The following is a 20,639-nucleotide window of genomic DNA, read 5'->3' as shown; positions in this document are numbered from 1 at the left end:
CCCAGCTAGAGAGCAACAATGGAGAAGTTCTTCAGCATGGATGTTATTTCCGTGAATATCATTATTTTACCACCTGGTTACACCGTCTTTTTAGTGCCAAAGTCCCTCTTTTTGTCACTATACATCCACCGCAGCTCAACAGGGAAACACTGTCCAAGGAAACAAAAATTTGAAGACTGTAAATGTGTCAGATATCCACTTGATATGACTAACTCAGACTACTGAAGCCTCATATAAGCTTCACATCAACTTTTAAATGACTGTGTGGACACATTGTGGATTTTGGCCTCCATCACTTACATTGCAAACACATTTGAAGGATCTTTTAATATCCAGTATGAACAGGAGTAATGATTACAGCGAGGAAAACCTCTTTCACTGTTCATATGGACACCTGACTGATGCTTTAAGACACAATTAAAAAATTATGAAGCTGTTCTTTGAGTCAGATATGCAAAAATTAATAAATATGTAATATCAAAATGAAAAAAATAGACTATACAATGCATAACTTTGCATTCTTACTGATTGTTTTAGAATTTTTATAGTAGTATATAATATCTGAGAAAAAAAACCTGAACTACCACCAATTTAATTCAAAATAAAGTGTCTTAAGTCATTTGAAAGGACTTTTACAGTGCTTCATTCATTCTTTCAAGATCAGTATTATGTTGTTTTATCCACTAGATGTCACTGCTGCTTTCACAGCAGAATTAGAGGAAAAGCATCATGTTGCCATGGTGACCATAGATGGCATTGTCTGGATCCCTTTGTGTTTCCTCTGAATGACCACAAGGTGGCAGTCTTTCTCTTTGATTTTTAATTTCAGAAGTCACCATGAGGTACAGTAACTACTCGCCCACAGCACAGTTCAGTTCCTGTCTCAGTTAAATCCATCACACAGCCATAATGTACGCTTCTTTTATTGTTGTTATGCCAATTTAAGACTGTAAATAGATGTTGTTGTTTGGTGATAAGTTTGCAACTTCTTGTCACTCTTCTATGATCATATCAGGACTTTAAGGGCCTTTCATTGGGAAAGATCAAACTGTTCAGAATTAGTTAAAGTTAGAGTCAGTTCAGAGTAAATATGGGAACTGTTTAGATGATAGAAAAGCTTGGCAGCAGAACAAACATTTCTTAAAATAACATTAAATGTATCCCAGCTGATTATGAAGCTGCTTAAAGGAACAGTCTGGCTGTTGTCTGGTTTGGTTTCATGTATTATTCCATTAAAAGTAGATTTGAGAATAACTTTTCAGAAAGATCTAATTAAGCAAATACGCTGCTCTTTGTGTTAATGTAACGTGACATGTTAGATCAAATTAGTTTAACTAATTCAAAATATAAGGCACCACAACACCAAGGTAAATTCCCTAACCCTAACTCCAAAATTGTTAATTAAATAATACAATTAAAATACAATTACTATTATTGCTTTCCAAAAGGTGTTTGTGTCAAAGTTAAAATGAACTTCAGTTCAAAGACTCAGATTTCAATAAAAACAAATCAAACTGTAAATAAAATAACAAAAATATATATACAAAAAATCTGCACCAAAATGTTTTACATTGTACAAAAAAGTGAATTTAATAAACAAATAATAGACCTTTTTTTCTATTTTCACCTTCTTTTTTGTTTTTTTTTCCCTTTATTTGACAGTTGGAAGTGCAGAGAGACAGGAAACAGGGCAGAGAGAGGGGCATGATAGCTGGAATCAAAATGCAGATGTTATGGTTTTGTGCAGTGGTTAGCACTGTCACCTCACAGAAAGAAGCTTCTGGCATCAGGCCTGCTGGCTGATCGAGGTTTTTCTGTGTGGAGTTTGCATAATCTCCCTCCAATGTTCCTTTTCCCCACACAGTCCAAAGTTCACTAAAAATAAACTAACTCTAAATTGCCTGTGAGTCTTAATAGTCGTCTGTTTTAGCTCCCTTTTCCCTGCAAAAGATAAGTAGATATACACTACTGTATATTTAGGTTTTAGGTACTAGTGTAAAGTGAGGATCTTTTAATGCCATGAATAGTTTTTATTTATCAATTAACTTGATACAAAGTTGAGTAAACAGCAGAAAGCTAAAGCAAATCAATATTTGCTGTGAGCAGCTTTGCCTTTAAAACAGCAGCAGTTCTCCTCAGTTCACCTGCACACAGTTATTCAGGCATCTGAGCTGCTTCTGTGTCTTCATGTTAATCCCAGACTGACTCCATGATTTTGAATTCAGGACTCTGTGGGGGCTCTCTGTGTGTGTCTCCTCCTTCACTATAAAGTCATTTTCAGTGTTTATATACTGGAGGCTTCAAGTTTCCACATCACACTTGTGTAAGTTGCATATTGGATCATGATTGACTCCAAACTAGGTGTGATGTCATAAATCCTGCTCGTAGGTAAAAGTGTTAAACTGAGATTTAAGGTGATACAGAGAAACTTTCAGAACAAACTCAAACATCCAACTGAAGGAAAAAAGAAGAAAAACATATTTTTAAGTTGAGGGGGATTTTAAGGTTATTAGTAACAATCTGCTTTTAAAAGACAAATCAAAATGTCTACTATGAAAAGGTCTACTGTCAGACAGCAGCCTTATCTGTCTGCCGCAGGGGCTGATGGGAGGTTTGAGGAGCTGTTAGAAACCACGTGGCCCTCGTCTGATCTCACAGCTCGTCCTTGTTTGGCCTCAGCTGCATCAGAGCGCCACTTCTCCCCAGGTTCACCAGAGGAAACACCACTGCACAAAATGCTTTTCCTCCCAGCTGCTGCTCTGTGCTGTCTGTGTTCAGGTGAGTGTTTCCAGCCAATCAGGAGCCAACAAACTCAACCTTTAACAAACACTGTCACACTGACCTTCATCTGTGTGTCTGTTTCTCTACAGCGCTGGTTGCCATGGCAGCAGAGCTGATTCAGGATGATTTAACATTGACCAGGAGAGCTGGTGAAAAAGTCTCCTTCAGCTGTGGAGGAACTGACCAGTGTATCAGTGAACGCCCATTTCTATACTGGTACCAGAAGAAAGACACAGAAACATTCACATATATTCTTGATATTGACACGACGAATGGTAACATAGATAGAAGGTCCAATCATCCTCAGAAAGATGATTTCTCATTTGTAAATAAAGGGAACGGCTGGGAGTTGTTGATCCAGACAGTTAAACTCTCACATTCAGCCACCTACTACTGCTCCTGCGTGAAAGTTGATACCCACAGTGAGAAATGATCCCTGCAGCCTGAACAAAAACCTCCAGATGAACAGATGTCAAACAGTGTTTGTGACAGGAAGAGAGCAGTAAACCACAGCCCAGGTTCACATATTTCACCTCCATCTCAACATTTGATTTCTTAACATTTGATTTAATAACAAAAATTGAGAAAATAATAAATAGAAAAAGATGTTTGACAGAGTTGAAAGTTTGAGATGAAGATAAAAATGGTCTTCTTTGACCTGCTGCTGGAATAAAGTTCATTCCTCCTTCACAATAATAATCTGCTGTTAATCAAAACACTTCCTGTGTCTCTTTCACAATAAAAGCCTTCAGGCAGCATTCTTCACATCTCATCTCTGAGCAGATTTCAACAGATAATTTCACTTTAGTAAAAGATTCAACACAATTCTTGGATTTATGACAATTTCCCCTCAACAGAAATGTGGTAAATGTAAATGGATTTTGCTCTGTGAGCAGCTGAGACTGTCTTCACAAGAGAAACGACAGCAGACACTGTTTGTTTCTTTTAACACGACCATCATTTCCTAACTTTAACCACGTGTTTATTATTGTAACCATGACGACGCAGCTCCCCTCATCTTAACAAGGAAGTCATTTTAACCCAAACCATGATCTTTACCTAAACCTAACTAAACCTGAACCACAGGTTCTGATGTTTACTGTCCATATTCTAAGACAAATGGCTCCACTACAGCATTTACTATTAGAAATTTAATCCTTTATGTGATTCAAAATGTTAAACAGCAATTGATTGACAAGCAAACAAAAACTACGGCTCCTATGAAAATGTACCTGCATGGCAGCACAGGTACTAATGTCATCCTAACTTGGTTTAGTTCATAATACTCAACAAATCTACTCAAATTTGAACTTTACAACTTTTGAACTTTGGTCAACAACAATAATATTTTATTTTAGTCCATCATTCTTATCTAAACATCTGGAGTGAACCACACAACATACTGTTGTAATGTTAAGTTGTAGTGAAGGATTTTACACCTGCATTTACTGATGTTTTGTCCACTAGTTTTCATCAGAAACAAGTAGTGACCAACACTGACACATCATCAGCTTTTAAGTTGATATGTTGAACTTGTTAGCAAACACTTGCTTATTTCCACAGCAAGCAACATTATCATTCATTTGGAGTCGTGTTTCTGCCCACCTGGTGAATGAAAGTCCAATATTCACTCTCTTTTAGCTCTGTTTTTACTCTCTACCATCTCCTGAGGGAAATATCTGGCTCTTTAGCTGCTAAATGCTCCACTATGTTCAGCAGCTAGTCTACAGCTAACTGTGTCTGTTTGCCGTTTGGTGCTGAGCAGGTAGTGTACAGTGGCTTTTTACAGCTTTTTCTCTGAAAACAGCTGCCTGCTGCGGCCCAAAACGACGCTATGAGAGCGCTGAGAGTGAACCAAAACAGTAAAGTTGCAGCCGGACAGATAAACAATGAGCTGAAACTCACTATAAAGCTCCGTAAAGCCGAGAGGAGCTGCAGAGTCACTGATAATTCTCTGTAGGTTCATCAGTACGAGCCACGAAATGAGTTCTTAGTTGAGTTTAAATGTTGACCTGATGGTGGCGCTAGAGGAAAAGTCAGAGGATCAAAGTTATTATAATTCATCCTGAGGGGAACATGAATATTTCTACTAAATTACATGACAATCCATCCAATAGATGAAAAGATATTTCAGTCTGGACCAAACATGTCAACCTGCTGGTGGCGCTAGATTCAAAGTTAGAATCAATCAAGTCAAATAAATAATTGAATCCTCTGGGGACCGTGAACGTCTGCACAACATTTCATGAACAATCCATCCGTCCTTTGATCCACAATCAGATCCAATCGATCTGCACTTAAGTGGTGGACCGACCAACCGACTGACATTAGCATCCATATAGTCACACTGCTAATGTGGCTAAAATCAAATAAAAGAAGAGACAGTCATGTTGATATGAACATTAGAGAAACACATGAAATATGAGATGAAATATGCTACTGGTTCATAATTTGAATTCGTTCACCTCAGCTGACACATTCAACAGCAGACAGGTTTTTGTCACAGTCTCATTCACTGTGGGAGGAAAAGGCTACTGGATCTTTGGCTCTGGAACTAAACTGTATGTAGGTAAGACTAAACTTTCATTTTCCTTCAGTTGTTTTATTGAACAAGTTGAAAATGTGTTTTTAGTTTTAGTTTCTGCTGCTTCAGGCTTTACATGTTAGTTTTTTCATATTTAGTAGAGAATTCTTGATGCAGCCATTCTTCCATAAAACAAATCAATAACTCCTGAAAAGAGCTTCAAATCTCACTGCACACCACAAGTTCTTCTTTATTTATGCATCACATCAAAGTTTGTTTACAGCCAAAAAGTCTGATATCAGTAATGTTACAAATAAACAGTATTTAATAATCTCACTGATTCAGCAGCAGCTCCTGTTTAATAAAAACAAGATGATATATGATGTGAAACATCATTTAATAAATGTTCCTAAATGTAATTTTAGAAGCAAATAGTGATAAATATATTGTGTGTTAAATATACAGTATATATTTGTAAATGGTAAAATGTATCTCATGATAATTGTGTGTTTATGATGATAAATATGTCTTTTAGTGGAAGATAAATTAATGCATGAAGACAAACTCATTTTAAATGTGTGATGAAGCTAAATATAATTTATAGATAAAATGTATAATTCTATATCTTAATCCATATTTAATATAAATCAAATTGTTTTATGAAATCAACATGATATCAAATATATAATGTTAAAAATATTTTAGAAAGTGTTTGGTAGAAAATATAATGAATCAGATAATTTACATGTTGTAATTTAATTAAGAATATATATTATTATATTATATTTTATTTACATATCTGAACATGTTGTGGTAATTGTGTTTTATATAAAAGCTAAAACTCTTTAAAAAGTTGTTAAAAGTATTGATGTATTGTGTGTCTGATTAGAGTAAAGTATATGCTGGTAAATATACTTCATATAAAACACTATGATCATTTAAAAATGTAAAATAAATATAATATATTTTAACTGAGTAACAAAACTATAATTTAAATTTTACTCAGACAAATGTCATTATATTATATTATATTATATTATATTATATTATATTATATTATATTATATTATATTATATTATATTATATTATATTATATTATATTTGAAATATCCAAACATATTGTGGTAATTGGCTTTTATGTAAAAGACAAAGCTCTTAAGTTATAATAATTGATTGATTCTTACTAATTAAAGTATATGGTGGTAAATATATTTGATATAAAACATTATAATCATCATCAAATGTATTTTATATGAGGCTGTTATGTCATGATTTATTTTATATTTTATAAACTCTATTATATTAGTAACTAATGTTGTGGTAAATATTGATAAAGTGTTAAATGATGTTTTAATCTTTATATATGACATATGATGAGCTTCCATGATGCTTTAGTTTGATATGATTATTGATACAGTGTCCAGTAGATGATGTTTGTGGTGTATTGATGAGTAGTTTAGTGATCATGTAGTTTCCAGGATCAGACTGAATGCAGTGCAGTGCTGTAAGCTGCTGTTGACTGTGTGAATGTGTGTCTGTGCTGCTTGTTGCTGCTGTCAAACTTCAGATGAGCAGGTAGTGAAGCCCGTGGTGAGCGTGTACCCAGCAGCCCACCTGGAGGGGAAGAGCTCCCTGCTGTGTCTGGCCTCAGCCATGTCTCCTCCTGTGGTCCAGTTCTCCTGGAAAAGACAGAAGAAGAACGGCCCGCTGGAGGATCTGCCCCCTGCTGAGGGAGAGCAGCTGGAGCTCAGAGAGCCGGGACGCACCGCCTCCATCCTGCTGCTCCATCAGCAAGAGAACAGCACATATAAATACCACTGCTACGTCAAGCACGAGGGGATAACAGTGGAGGCCCAAACAGAACAAGGTAATGAAGGCTTGGTGACTGTGTTGAGCAGTGATTCAGCTTCATCTGGAGACGCTGTCAGAGAGAGCAGAGGAGCAGAGCACTGACATTTATTTTTTTCCTGTTTCAGAGGTTTCTGCTCTTCCTCCACCTGTCCCGTCTCAGTACCAGGTGAAGCTGCTCTGTGTGCTGTACACAGTGCTGATAGTGAAGAGTCTGGTGTACTGCTGTGGAATCTCTCTGCTGATGATCCTCAGAAACAAGGCACCGTCCACCAACTGCACACATGCTGACTGACTGTTTTCTGCTCACCTTTTCTCACCATCACATCTCAGCAATTCACCTCATTTATCACTTTGATCAGTGTTCAGAAATGTCAGTAATGATATGTTGTGGTTGGTTTTACATTTTCTCATTAAAAACAGTTAAGACACAGTTGTCCTGAAAACATAAATACATATATAAACATATACAGTATATTTGCAGTTACTAAGTATACATTCTGTAGAATATTAATATCTTGATGCTCTAGTTTAATTCCACTTTTAATCGTGACCTGTATAATAGTGTAAAATGAAGTTGAATCATTAGCTACCTGGTAGATATTTAAGTGCTTACAGTATTTTTTCTTTCTTGTGTATTTTCTTTTTAATACTTTATGCAGAGGGTGGCAGGTTTGTCAAAGTCATTCAGAGGAACATTCTCAATAAACTGAAACATCACAGTTTCTGTCTTTTATAATCATCCATGTTTTCATTGATCTCAGATTGGCTTCAAATAATGTAAATCATCGGACACAGAATCCACTATATTGGCCACGTTTGTTGATACCTACAAGTAATTTGACTCTTGTCGTCAGTAGATCTCAGTAAACGTTTACATAGTGCTAAAGTACAGGAAGATACAAAGAAAAGGTTACAGCTGAACAGAAACAACAAAGTAAAGAGAAGCAAACATAAACATAAAGTTATTAAATGCAAGCAAGTAGGTGTGGTGTGCCAACAGGTTCGGTATCATCTTGTAATATAGTTTCAGTGTGGATGTACGACTCTACGCTGATGAAACTGTTGTTTACACACATGAAGAAAAAGCAGAGAGCTGCTTTGAAGAGCTGCTATAAAAATGATCACACAGCGGCTTCATTAGTCTGCACTGAAGTCTGAATGTTGTCAAAATGATGGGTGTGTTTTTTGATTTCTTTCTAAATCACCAAAATACTGATTAGCTCTTGCAGTTTTATCAAGACAAAATTGATTGGTACATTTCCCTATAATATGATTATAAGAAAACTAAGTTCATTTAGATTTATACAACAGAAAGAAATAGAAAAGTGATTCAGTGTAGAAAAGATGACTTGTTTGTCTCAGTGTGGTTTGTGTTCTGCTGCTCTGATTGCTGATAACAAATGTAGGATGTATTTTTTTAAACGTTGAAGAGAGGAAGTGAATGTTAAAAATGTTCTTACAGTGTGAATTTAAACACTCTGCAGGCAAAAACATCAATTTAGAAGAAGATGAAAGATTTCAGAAACACCACAATTTAAACATGTGTTTGTTTTATGAACAAAAACAACTTCATAAGAGAAACTGATAATCAAACAAACAGCAACAAGAAAGTAAAACAAATATTAATTATAAAATCTATATTATTAAATAATCTATATTAATTATTAAATTAGCACAAGTAATTACGTACAACATTAATAGTATTATTAATTTGGGTTTTGTTATATAATGAGTCATTTATTGTAATTAAGGTGGAATATGTGAGAAAATGAACTTTGTTCACACCAACATACGTATATGTGTATATGTGCACTTGTATTTTTGCCAGATGAGAAACATTTCTTTGCTCTCTTCATTAAAAATGAACAGGAGAGGGGTTTTTTTTACATACATCTGATGTTTCTTTTTGTTTTGTAAATACATATCACATATGCTTGTTTGTGTCTGGTATTCAATAAAAATATAAAAAATATGATTTAAGTTGGGTTCTTAGTATCAAAATTATTACAAACAGTATTTTTAGTATTATCTGTTAGGACTATTAGTATTCAACTACTTTATTTTTATCTATTTGTTTAAACTTATTGAGTAATTTATTTGTGAACTCAGTACAGACTGTGGGACCTGAGCAGACTGCAGGAGTTTGAATGTCTCCCTTTATTTAATGATGTCAGTTTCTCAGCTCTGAGTTTAGGATTTCAGCTGCTTCTCTCACACATTAATAACACAGATTAAAACTGAGACAGCGAGCGCTGAATTCATACTGAAGTTCCTGGAACGATACTTTAACCAGAGTCGATGGTTGTAACCGTCATTGTGTTAATAAAATGAAAAACCACAGCGAACAGTGTGGAGGCTGCTGAGCAGAAACCCACACGGCCCGTCTGCTGCAGGAAAGGAAGTGCTGATTCGCTGTCAACAGTTTTTTATGAGTCCTAATAACCCGAGTTTTTAGAAAAGGTGCACTTTACAGCTGGGGAGGAATGTAATAAAGTACAATTGTGAGGTACTTTACATGAGTATTTCCATTTTATGCTTCTTTATACGTCCACTCCACTACTTTTCAGAGGGAGATATTTTACTTTCTACTCCACTATGTTTATTTCACAGCTATAGGTACTATTTACTTTTCAGATTTATATTTTACTAGTAAGGCTGATGATGTATTTTATATTTGAAATACATTTAGATCACTTTGTAGAGATCTATTTTCACTTTGACATATAAGGGTCTTTTCAGTGTACAAAAGGTCACATTAAATCCCTTTGACTCCATGTTTTGAACAGTGAAATATGTTTTTCTTGCTGTAATCATTCCTCCTGTTCATACTGACCATTAGAAGATCTTTTCATATTGCACTTTCAGTGTGAGTGATGGGGGACAAAATCCACAAAATCCACAGACTTCCTTCTAAATAAATAAATAAATAAACAAAAAAAAAAACTCATTACTTTTTCCAGTACAGAAAACACATCACTGAAATTGTGACAAAAGCAGCACAAAAAAGTGGCTCAAATACGTCACAAATACAGCATAAATACGGCAGTGGCACCTCTATAAACAGAAGAGCACAAAAACATTCACCGCACTGCCATGTAACATATCAGCGCTAATGCATCAAATTTAGCAGCATTTTCAGTTCACAAAAAAGCAATGTTCATTTTGCTTTATACATTTGATGAACAAATACGAAACAGTAAAACAGAAATAAACTGTTTCATACCAAATTCATGGATAGCAAGCTGTGCTCCGCACGTGTGGCTTTCAATCCACCAACATCTGCAATCCTACCAAAACAATCGCACAACATGTGGCTTTTATATAAGTGCATCCAACATCATTAAATCACTATTTTACAGAATCATGCATAACAACCTTAAAACAAGATAGGATACTTGAGAAATAATCTCACAGTTGGAATCAGTGGCTATTCTCAGCAGAAAGTAGCGTGTAATGTTGTACTTCCTGTATTTTTCCCAGCGTTCCCTGTCCACTCAGCAGGCATACCGCTGCACTAAACAATAAACTCACACACCCTGCTGTCCAACGTTAGCATCCCCAGCTAGAGAGCAACAATGGAGAAGTTCTTCAGCATGGATGTTATTTCCGTGAATATTATTATTTTACCACCTGGTTACACTGTCTTTTTAGTGCCAAAGTCCCTCTTTTTGTCACTATACTTCCACCGCAGCTCAACAGGGAAACACTGTCCAAGGAAACAAAAATTTGAAGACTGTAAATGTGTCAGATATCCACTTGATATGACTGACTCAGACTGCTGAAGCCTCATATAAGCTTCACATCAACTTTTAAATGACTGTGTGGACACACTGTGGATTTTGGCCTCCATCACTTACATTGAAAACACATTTGAAGGATCTTTTAATATCCAGTATGAACAGGAGGAATGATTACAGCGAGGAAAACCTCTTTCACTGTTCATATGGACACCTGACTGATGTTTTAAGACACAATTAAATAATTATGAACCTGTTCTTTGAGTCAGATATGCAAAAATAAATAATTATGTAATATTAAAAAGAAAAAAATAGGCTATACATTGCATAATTTTAAAAGAACTTTGCATTCTTACTGATTGTTTTAGAATTTATACTAGTATATAATATCAGAGAGACAAAAAACTGAGCTACCACCAATTTAATTAAAAATAAAGTGTCTTAAATCATTTCAAAGGGCTTTTACAACGCTTCATTCTTTCTTTCAAGATCAGTATTATGTTGTTTTATCCACTAGATGTCACTGCTGCTTTTACAGCAGAATTAGAGGAAAAGCATCATGTTACCATGGTGACCATGGATGGCATGGTCTGGATCCCTTTGTGTTTCATCTGAATGACCACAGGGTGGCGGTCTTTCTCTTTGATTTTTAATTTCAGAAGTCACCATGAGGTACAATAACTACTTGGCCACAACACAGTTCAGTTCCTGTCTCAGTTAAATCCATCACACAGCCATAATGTACGCTTCATTTATTGTTCTTATGCCTATTTCAAACTGTAAATAGATGTTGTTTGGTGATGAGGTTGCAACTTCTTGTCAATCTTCTATGACAAGATATTAAGATATTATCAGGACTCTAAGGGCCTTTCATTGGGAGAGATCAAACTGTTCAGAGTTAGTTAAAGTTAGAGTCAGTTCAGAGTAAATATGGGAACTGTTTAGATGATAGAAAAGCAGCAGAACAAACATTTCTTAGAATAACATTAAATGTATCCCAGCTGATTATGAAGCTGCTTAAAGGAACAGTCTGGCTGTTGTCTGGTTTGGTTTCATGTATTATTCCATTAAAAGTAGATTTGAGAATAACTTTTCAGAAAAATCTAATTAAGCAAATACGCTGCTCTTTGTGTTAATGTAACGTGCCATGTTAGATCAAATTAGTTCAACTAATTCAAAATATAAGGCACCACAACACTAAGGTAAATTCCCTAACCCTAACTCCAAAATTGTTAATTAAATAATACAATTAAAATACAATTACTATTATTGCTTTCCAAAAGCTGTTTGTGTCAAAGTTAAAATGAACTTCAGTTCAAAGACTCAGATTTCAATAAAAACAAATCAAACTGTAAATAAAATAACAAAAATATATATACAAAAATCTGCACCAAAATGTTTTACATTGTACACAAAAGTGAATTTAAAAAATAAATAATAGACCTTTTTTTCTTTTTACACCTTCTTTTTTGTTTTTTTTTCCCTTTATTTGACAGTTGAAAGTGCAGAAAGACAGGAAACAGGGCAGAGAGAGGGGCATGATAGCTGGAATCAAAATGCAGATGTCATGGTTTTGTGCAGTGGTTAGCACTGTCACCTCACAGAAAGAAGCTTCTGGCGTCAGACCCGCTGGCCGATCGAGGTTTTTCTGTGTGGAGTTTGCATAATCTCCCTGCAATGTTCCTTTTCCCCACACAGTCCAAAGTTCACTAAAAATAAACTAACTCTAAATTGCCTGTGAGTCTTAATAGTTGACTCTGTGGGGCCAAACCATCTGTTGCAGGACTCCTTGTTCTTCTTGTTGCTGAAGATAGTTCTTTATGACTCTGGTTGAATGTTTGGGTTCGTTGTCATGCCTCCAAATCCAGAATCTCTGAATCTGTAAATATTGTTCATTTCTTAAGTTTTCCTGCTGAACATCAGATGTCTCCTCCTTCGCTATGAAGTCATTTTCAGTGTTTGTAAACTGGAGGCTTCAAGTTTCCACATCACACTTGTGTAAGTTGCATATTGGACCATGATTGACTCCAAACTAGGTGTGATGTCATAAATCCTGCTCGTAGGTAAAAGTGTTAAACTGAGATTTAAGGTGATACAGAGAAACTTTCAGAACAAACTCAAACATCCAACTGAAGGAAAAAGAGGAAAAACATATTTTTAAGTTGAGGGGGATTTTAAGGTTATTAGTAACAATCTGCTTTTAAAAGACAAATCAAAATGTCTACTATGAAAAGGTCTACTGTCAGACAGCAGCCTTATCTGTCCGCCACAGGGGCTGATGGGAGGTTTGAGGAGCTGTTAGAAACCACGTGGCCCTCGTCTGATCTCACAGCTCGTCCTTGTTTGGCCTCAGCTGCATCAGAGCGCCACTTCTCCCCAGGTTCACCAGAGGAAACACCACTGCACAAAATGCTTTTCCTCCTAGCTGCAGCTCTGTGCTGTCTGTGTTCAGGTGAGTGTTTCCAGCCAATCAGGAGCCAACAAACTCAACCTTTAACAAACACTGTCACACTCACCTTCATCTGTGTGTCTGTTTTTCTACAGCGCTGGTTGCCATGGCAGCAGAGCTGATTCAGGATGATTTAACATTGACCAGGAGAGCTGGTGAAACAGTCTCCTTCAGCTGTGGAGGAACTGACCAGTGTTTCAGTGGACGCCCATTTCTATACTGGTGCCAGAACAAAGACACAGAAACATTCACACTGATTCTTGATATTGACACGACGAATGGTAACATAGATAGAAGGTACAATCATTCTCAAAAAGATGATTTCTCAGCTGTAAATAAAGGGAACGGCTGGGAGTTGTTGATCCAGACAGTTAAACTCTCACATTCAGCCACCTACTACTGCGCCTGTTGGAAGAGAGATACCCACAGTGAGAAATGATCCCTGCAGCCTGAACAAAAACCTCCAGATGAACAGATGTCAAACAGTGTTTGTGACAGGAAGAGAGCAGTAAACCACAGCCCAGGTTCACATATTTCACCTCCATCTCAGCCAGAGTCACTAACAAACTGAGCTGAGGACTAAATGTTTGTCTGTTGGTGTCAGGATTTTGATTTAAACATTATATTTCATTGATATTATTTATCAGCTATTTCAGCAGGTTTCCTGTTGTTCCACACAGTGAGAACAAAGGAGCAACACAGAAGCACAATGATACAACAAGATGAAGACAAACAAACAAACAACAATATAACACAGATAAAACAGACAAATAATGGAGAGATCAAAAGTGATACTTTATTAACATTTGATTTAATAACAAAAACTGAGAAAATAATAAATAGAAAAAGATGTTTGACAGAGTTGAAAGTTTGAGATGAAGATAAAAATGGTCTTCTTTGACCTGCTGCTGAAATAAAGTTCATTCCTCCTTCAAAATAATAATCTGCTGTTAATGAAAACACTTCCTGTGTCTCTTTCACAATAAAACTCTTCAGGCAGCATTCTTCACATCACATCTTTGAACAGATTTCAACAGATAATTTCACTTTAGTAAAAGATTCAACACAATTCTTGGATTTATGACAATTTCCCCTCAACAGAAATGTGGTAAATGTAAATGGATTTTGCTCTGTGAGCAGCTGAGACTGTCTTCACAAGAGAAACGACAGCAGACACTGTTTGTTTCTTTTAACACGACCACCATCATTTCCTCACTTTAACCACGTGTTTATTATTGTAACCATGACGATGCAGCTCCCCTCATCTTAACAAGGAAGTCATTTTAACCCAAACCATGATCTTTACCTAAACCTAACTAAACCTTAACCACAGGTTCTGATGTTTACTGTCCATATTCTAAGACAAATGGCTCCACTACAGCATTTACTATTAGAAATTTAATCCTTTATGTGATTCAAAATGTTAAACATCAATTGATTGATAAGCAAACAAAAACTACGGCTCCTATGAAAATGTACCTGCATGGCAGCACAGGTACTAATGTCATCCTAACTTGGTTTAGTTCATAATACTCAACAAATCTCCTCAAATTTGAACTTTACAACTTTTGAACTTTGATCAAAAACAATAATATTTTATTTTAGTCCATCATTCTTATCTAAACATCTGGAGTGAACCACACAACATACAGTTGTAATGTTAAGTTGTAGGGAAGGATTTTACACCTGCATTTACTGATGTTTTGTCCACTAGTTTTCATCAGAAACAAGTAGTGACCAACACTGACACATCATCAGCTTTTAAGTTGATATGTTGAACTTGTTAGCAAACACTTGCTTATTTCCACATCCAGCAGTTACGGAGCAACATTATCATTCATTTGGAGTCGTGTTTCTGTCCACCTGGTGAATGAAAGTCCAATATTCACTCTCTTTTAGCTCTGTTTTTACTCTCTACCAACTCCTGAGGGAAATATCTGGCTCTTTAGCTGCTAAATGCTCCACTATGTTCACCAGCTAGTCTACAGCTAACTGTGTCTGTTTGCTGTTTGGTGCTGAGCAGGTAGTGTACAGTGGCTTTTTACAGCTTTTTCTCTGAAAACAGCTGCCTGCTGCGGCCCAAAACGACACTATGAGAGCGCTGAGAGTGAACCAGATCAGTAAAGTTGCAGCCGGACAGATAAACAATGAGCTGAAACTCACTATAAAGCTCTGTAAAGCCGAGAGGAGCTGCAGAGTCACTGATAATTCTCTGTAGGTTCCTCACTACGAGCCACGACCAACACATTACACACTGACACATCATGGTTATTATAAAAATATTGATTATAGCAGCTTTAAGCAATTTGCACCATTACAGATGTCAGTTTGATTTTAAATGAGTTCTTAGTTGAGTTTAAATGTTGACCTGATGGTGGTGCTAGAGGAAAAGTCAGAGGATCAAAGTTATTATAATTCATCCTGAGGGGAACATGAATATTTCTACTAAATTACATGACAATCCATCCAATAGATGAAAAGATATTTCAGTCTGGACCAAACATGTCAACCTGCTGGTGGCGCTAGATTAAAAGTTAGAATCAATCAAGTCAAATAAATAATTGAATCCTCTGGGGACCGTGAACGTCTGCACAACATTTAATGAACAATCCATCCGTCCTTTGATCCACAATCAGATCCAATCGATCTGCACTTAAGTGGTGGACCGACCAACCGACTGACATTAGCATCCATATAGTCACAATGCTAATGTGGCTAAAATCAAATAAAAGAAGAGACAGTCATGTTGATATGAACATTAGAGAAACACATCATGGAGATGAAATATGATACTGGTTCATAATTTGGATTCGTTCACCTCAGCTGACACATTCAACAGCAGACAGGTTTTTGTCACAGTCTCATTCACTGTGGGAGGATATGTCTACCCCATCTTTGGCTCTGGAACTAAACTGTATGTAGGTAAGACGAAACTTTCATTTTCTTCAGTTGTTTTATTGAACAAGTTGAAAATGTGTTTTTAGTTTTAGTTTCTGCTGCTTCAGGCTTTACATGTTAGTTTTTTCTTATTTAGTAGAGAATTCTTGATGCAGCCATTCTTCCATAAAACTAATCAATAACTCCTGAAAAGAGCTTCAAATCTCACTGCACACCACAAGTTCTTCTTTATTTATGCATCACATCAAAGTTTGTTTACAGCCAAAAAGTCTGATATCAGTAATGTTACAAATAAACAGTATTTAATAATCTCACTGATTCAGCAGCAGCTCCTGTTTGTTAAAAACAAGATGATATATGATGTGAAACATCATTTAATAAATGTTCCTAAATGTAATTTTAGAAGCAAGTAGTGATACATATATTGTGTGTTAAATATACAGTATATATTTGTAAATGGTGAAATGTATCTCATGATAATTGTGTGTTTATGATGATAAATATGTCTTTTAGTGGAAGATAAATTAATGCATGAAGGCAAACTCATTTTAAATGTGTGATGAAGCTAAATATAATTTATAGATAAAATGTATAATTGTATATCTTAATTCACATCTAATATAAATCAAATTGGTTTATGAAATCAACATGATGTCAAATATATAATGTTAAAAATATTTTAGAAAGTGTTTGGTAGAAAATATAATGAATCAGATAATTTACCTGTTGTAATTTAATTATATTTATATTATTATATTATATTTTATTTACATATCTGAACATTTTGTGGTAATTGTGTTTTATATAAAAGCTAAAACTCTTTAAAAAGTTGTTAAAAGTATTGATGTATTGTGTGTCTGATTAGAGTAAAGTATATGCTGTTAAATATACTTCATATAAAACACTATAATCATTTACAAATGTAAAATTCATATAATATATTTTAACTGAGTAACAAAACTATGATTTAAATTTGACTGAGAGAAATGTCATCATATTATATTATATTATATTATATTATATTATATTATATTATATTATATTATATTATATTATATTATATTATATTATATTATATTATATTTGAAATATCCAAACATATTGTGGTAATTGGCTTTTATGTAAAAGACAAAGCTCTTAAGTTAAAATTATTGATTGATTCTTACTAATTAAAGTATATTGTGGTAAATATATTTAATATAAAACACTATAATCATCAGCAAATGTATTTTATATGAGGCTGTTATGTCATGATATATTTTCAATTTTACAAATTCTATTTTATTATATTAGAAATTCATGTTGTGGTAAATATTGATAAAGAGTGTTAAATGATGTTTGAATCTTTATATATGACATATGATGAGCTTCCATGATGCTTTAGTTTGATATGATTATTGATACAGTGTCCAGTAGATGATGTTTGTGGTGTATTGATGAGTAGTTTAGTGATCATGTAGTTTCCAGGATCAGACTGAATGCAGTGCAGTGCTGTAAGCTGCTGTTGACTGTGTGAATGTGTGTCTGTGCTGCTTGTTGCTGCTGTCAAACTTCAGATGAGCAGGTAGTGAAGCCCGTGGTGAGCGTGTACCCAGCAGCCCACCTGGAGGGGAAGAGCTCCCTGCTGTGTCTGGCCTCAGCCATGTCTCCTCCTCTGGTCCAGTTCTCCTGGAAAAGACAGAAGAAGAACGGCCCGCTGGAGGATCTGCCCCCTGCTGAGGGAGAGCAGCTGGAGCTCAGAGAGCCGGGACGCACCGCCTCCATCCTGCTGCTCCATCAGCAAGAGAACAGCACATATAAATACCACTGCTACATCAAGCACGAGGGCATAACAGTGGAGGCCCAAACAGAACAAGGTAATGAAGGCTTGGTGACTGTGTTCAGCAGTGATTCAGCTTCATCTGGAGACGCTGTCAGAGAGAGCAGAGGAGCAGAGCACTGACATTTGTTTTTTTCCTGTTTCAGAGGTTTCTGCTCTTCCTCCACCTGTCCCGTCTCAGTACCAGGTGAAGCTGCTCTGTGTGCTGTACACAGTGCTGATAGTGAAGAGTCTAGTGTACTGCTGTGGAATCTCTCTGCTGATGATCCTCAGAAACAAGGGACCGTCCACCAACTGCACACATGCTGACTGACTGTTTTCTGCTGGCCTTTTCTCACCATCACATCTCAGCAATTCATCTCATTTATCACTTTGATCAGTGTTCAGAAATACCAGTAATGATATGTTGTGGTTGGTTTTACGTTTGTCCTGAAAACATAAATACATATATAAACATATACAGTATATTTGCAGTTGCTAAGTATACATTCTGTAGAATATTAATATCTTGATGCTCTAGTTTAATTCCACTTTTAATCGTGACTTGTATAATAGTGTAAAATCAAGTTGAAGCATTAGCTACCTGGTGGATATTTAGGTGCTTACAGTATTTTTTCTTTCTTGTGTATTTTCTTTTTAATACTTTATGCAGAGGTTGGCAGGTTTGTCAAAGTCATTCAGAGTTACATTCTCAATAAACTGAAACATCACAGTTTCTGTCTTTTATAATCGTCCATGTTTTCATTGATCTCAGTGTGGCTTCAAATAATGTAAATCATCGGACACAGAATCCACTATATTAGCCACGTTTGTTGATACCTACAAGTAATTTCACTCTTGTCGTCAGTAGATCTCAGTAAACTTTCACATAGTGCTAAAAACAAATATACAGGAAGATACAAAGAAAAGTTTACAGCTAAACAGAAACAACAAAGTAAAGAGAAGCAAACATAAACATAAAGTTATTAAATACAAGCAAGTCGGTCTGGTGTGCCAAGAGGTTGGTATCATCTTGTAATATAGTTTCAGTGTGGATGTACGACTCTACGCTGATGAAACTGTTGTTTACACACATGAAGAAACAGCAGAAAGCTGCTTTGAAGAGCTGCTATAAAAATGATCACACAGCGGTGTGATTAGTCTGCACTGAAGCCTGAATGTTGTCAAAATGATGGGTGTGTTTTTTGATTTCTTTCTAAATCACCAAAATACTGATCAGCTCTTGCAGTTTTATCAAGACAAAATTGATTGGTACATTTCCCTATAATATGATTATAAGAAAACTAAGTTCATTTAGATTTATACAACAGAAATAAATAGAAAAGTGATTCAGTGTAGAAAAGATGACTCTTTTGTCTCAGTGTGGTTTGTGTTCTGCTGCTCTGATTGATGATAACAAATGTAGGATGTATTTTTTTAAACGTTGAAGAGAGGAAGTGAATGTTAAAAATGTTCTTACAGTGTGAATTTAAACACTCTGCAGGCAAAAACCTCAATTTAGAAGAAGATGAAAGATTTCAGAAACACCACAATTTAAAAATTGGTTTGTTTTATGGATAAAAACAACTTCATTAGAGAAACAGCAACAAGAAAGTAAAACAAATATTAATTATAAAATCTATATTATTAAATAATCTGTATTAATTATTAAATTAGCACAAGTAATTACGTACAATATTAATAGTATTATTAATTTGGGTTGTGTTATTTAATGAGTTATTTATTGTAATTAAGGAGGAATATGTGAGAAAATGAACTTTGTTCACACCAACATACGTATATGTGTATATGTGCACTTGTATTTTTGCTAAATGAGAAACATTTCTTTGCTCTCTTCATTAAAAATGAACAGGAGAGGTTTTTTTTTTTTTTTACATACATCTGATGTTTCTTTTTGTTTTGTAAATACATATCACATATGCTTGTTTGTGTTTGCTATTCAATAAAAATATAAAAAATATGATTTAAGTTGGGTTCTTAGTATCAAAATTATTACAAAAAGTATTATTAGTATTATCTATTAGGACTATTACTATTCAACTATTTTATTTTTATCTATTTGTTTAAACTTATTGAGTAATGTATTTGTGAACTCAGTACAGACTGTGGGACCTGAGCAGACTGCAGGAGTTTGAATGTCTCCCTTTATTTAATGATGTCAGTTTCTCAGCTCTGAGTTTAGGATTTCAGCAGCTTCTCTCACACATTAATAACACAGATTAAAACTGAGACAGCGAGCGCTGAATTCATACTGAAGTTCCTGGAACGATACTTTAACCAGAGTTGATGGTTTTAACCAACATTGTGTTAATAAAATGAAAAACCACAGCGAACAGTGTGGAGGCTGCTGAGCAGAAACCCACACGGCCCGTCTGCTGCAGGAAAGGGAGTGTTGATTCGCTGTCAACAGTTTTATATGAGTCCTAATAACCAGAGTTTTAAGAAAAGGTGCACTTTACAACTGGGGAGGAATGTAATAAAGTGCAATTGTGAGGTACTTTACATGAGTATTTCCATTTTATGCTTTTTTATATGTCCACTCCACTACATTTCAGAGGGAGATATTTTACTTTCTACTC

General features: G+C 35.3%; 2 protein-coding genes across 2 annotated transcripts; both read left to right on the top strand.

Annotated features, from left to right (window-relative positions):
• Window positions 1-2,735: 2,735 nt before the first annotated feature.
• On the top strand, window positions 2,736-9,035 carry LOC137194732 (immunoglobulin lambda-1 light chain-like). Its single transcript, XM_067606850.1, has 6 exons — window positions 2,736-2,778; window positions 2,871-3,190; window positions 3,280-3,283; window positions 5,312-5,350; window positions 6,874-7,173; window positions 7,283-9,035. Exons 1-6 carry the CDS (start codon window positions 2,736-2,738, stop codon window positions 7,447-7,449), a joined length of 873 nt encoding a protein of 290 aa, XP_067462951.1. The 3' UTR covers window positions 7,450-9,035.
• Window positions 9,036-13,303: 4,268 nt separating this feature from the next.
• Window positions 13,304-19,924, top strand: LOC137194733 (immunoglobulin lambda-1 light chain-like). Its single transcript, XM_067606851.1, has 5 exons — window positions 13,304-13,346; window positions 13,439-13,760; window positions 16,225-16,265; window positions 17,798-18,097; window positions 18,207-19,924. The coding sequence occupies exons 1-5, from the start codon at window positions 13,304-13,306 to the stop codon at window positions 18,371-18,373; spliced, it is 873 nt and encodes a 290-aa protein (XP_067462952.1). The 3' UTR covers window positions 18,374-19,924.
• The last annotated feature ends 715 nt before the right edge of the window (window positions 19,925-20,639 follow it).

This window comes from Thunnus thynnus, chromosome 12, assembly GCF_963924715.1.
Source record: "Thunnus thynnus chromosome 12, fThuThy2.1, whole genome shotgun sequence".
Taxonomy (NCBI): domain Eukaryota; kingdom Metazoa; phylum Chordata; class Actinopteri; order Scombriformes; family Scombridae; genus Thunnus; species Thunnus thynnus.
Note: the sequence above shows the minus strand (reverse complement) of the source record. Positions and strands in the feature narration are given on the sequence as shown.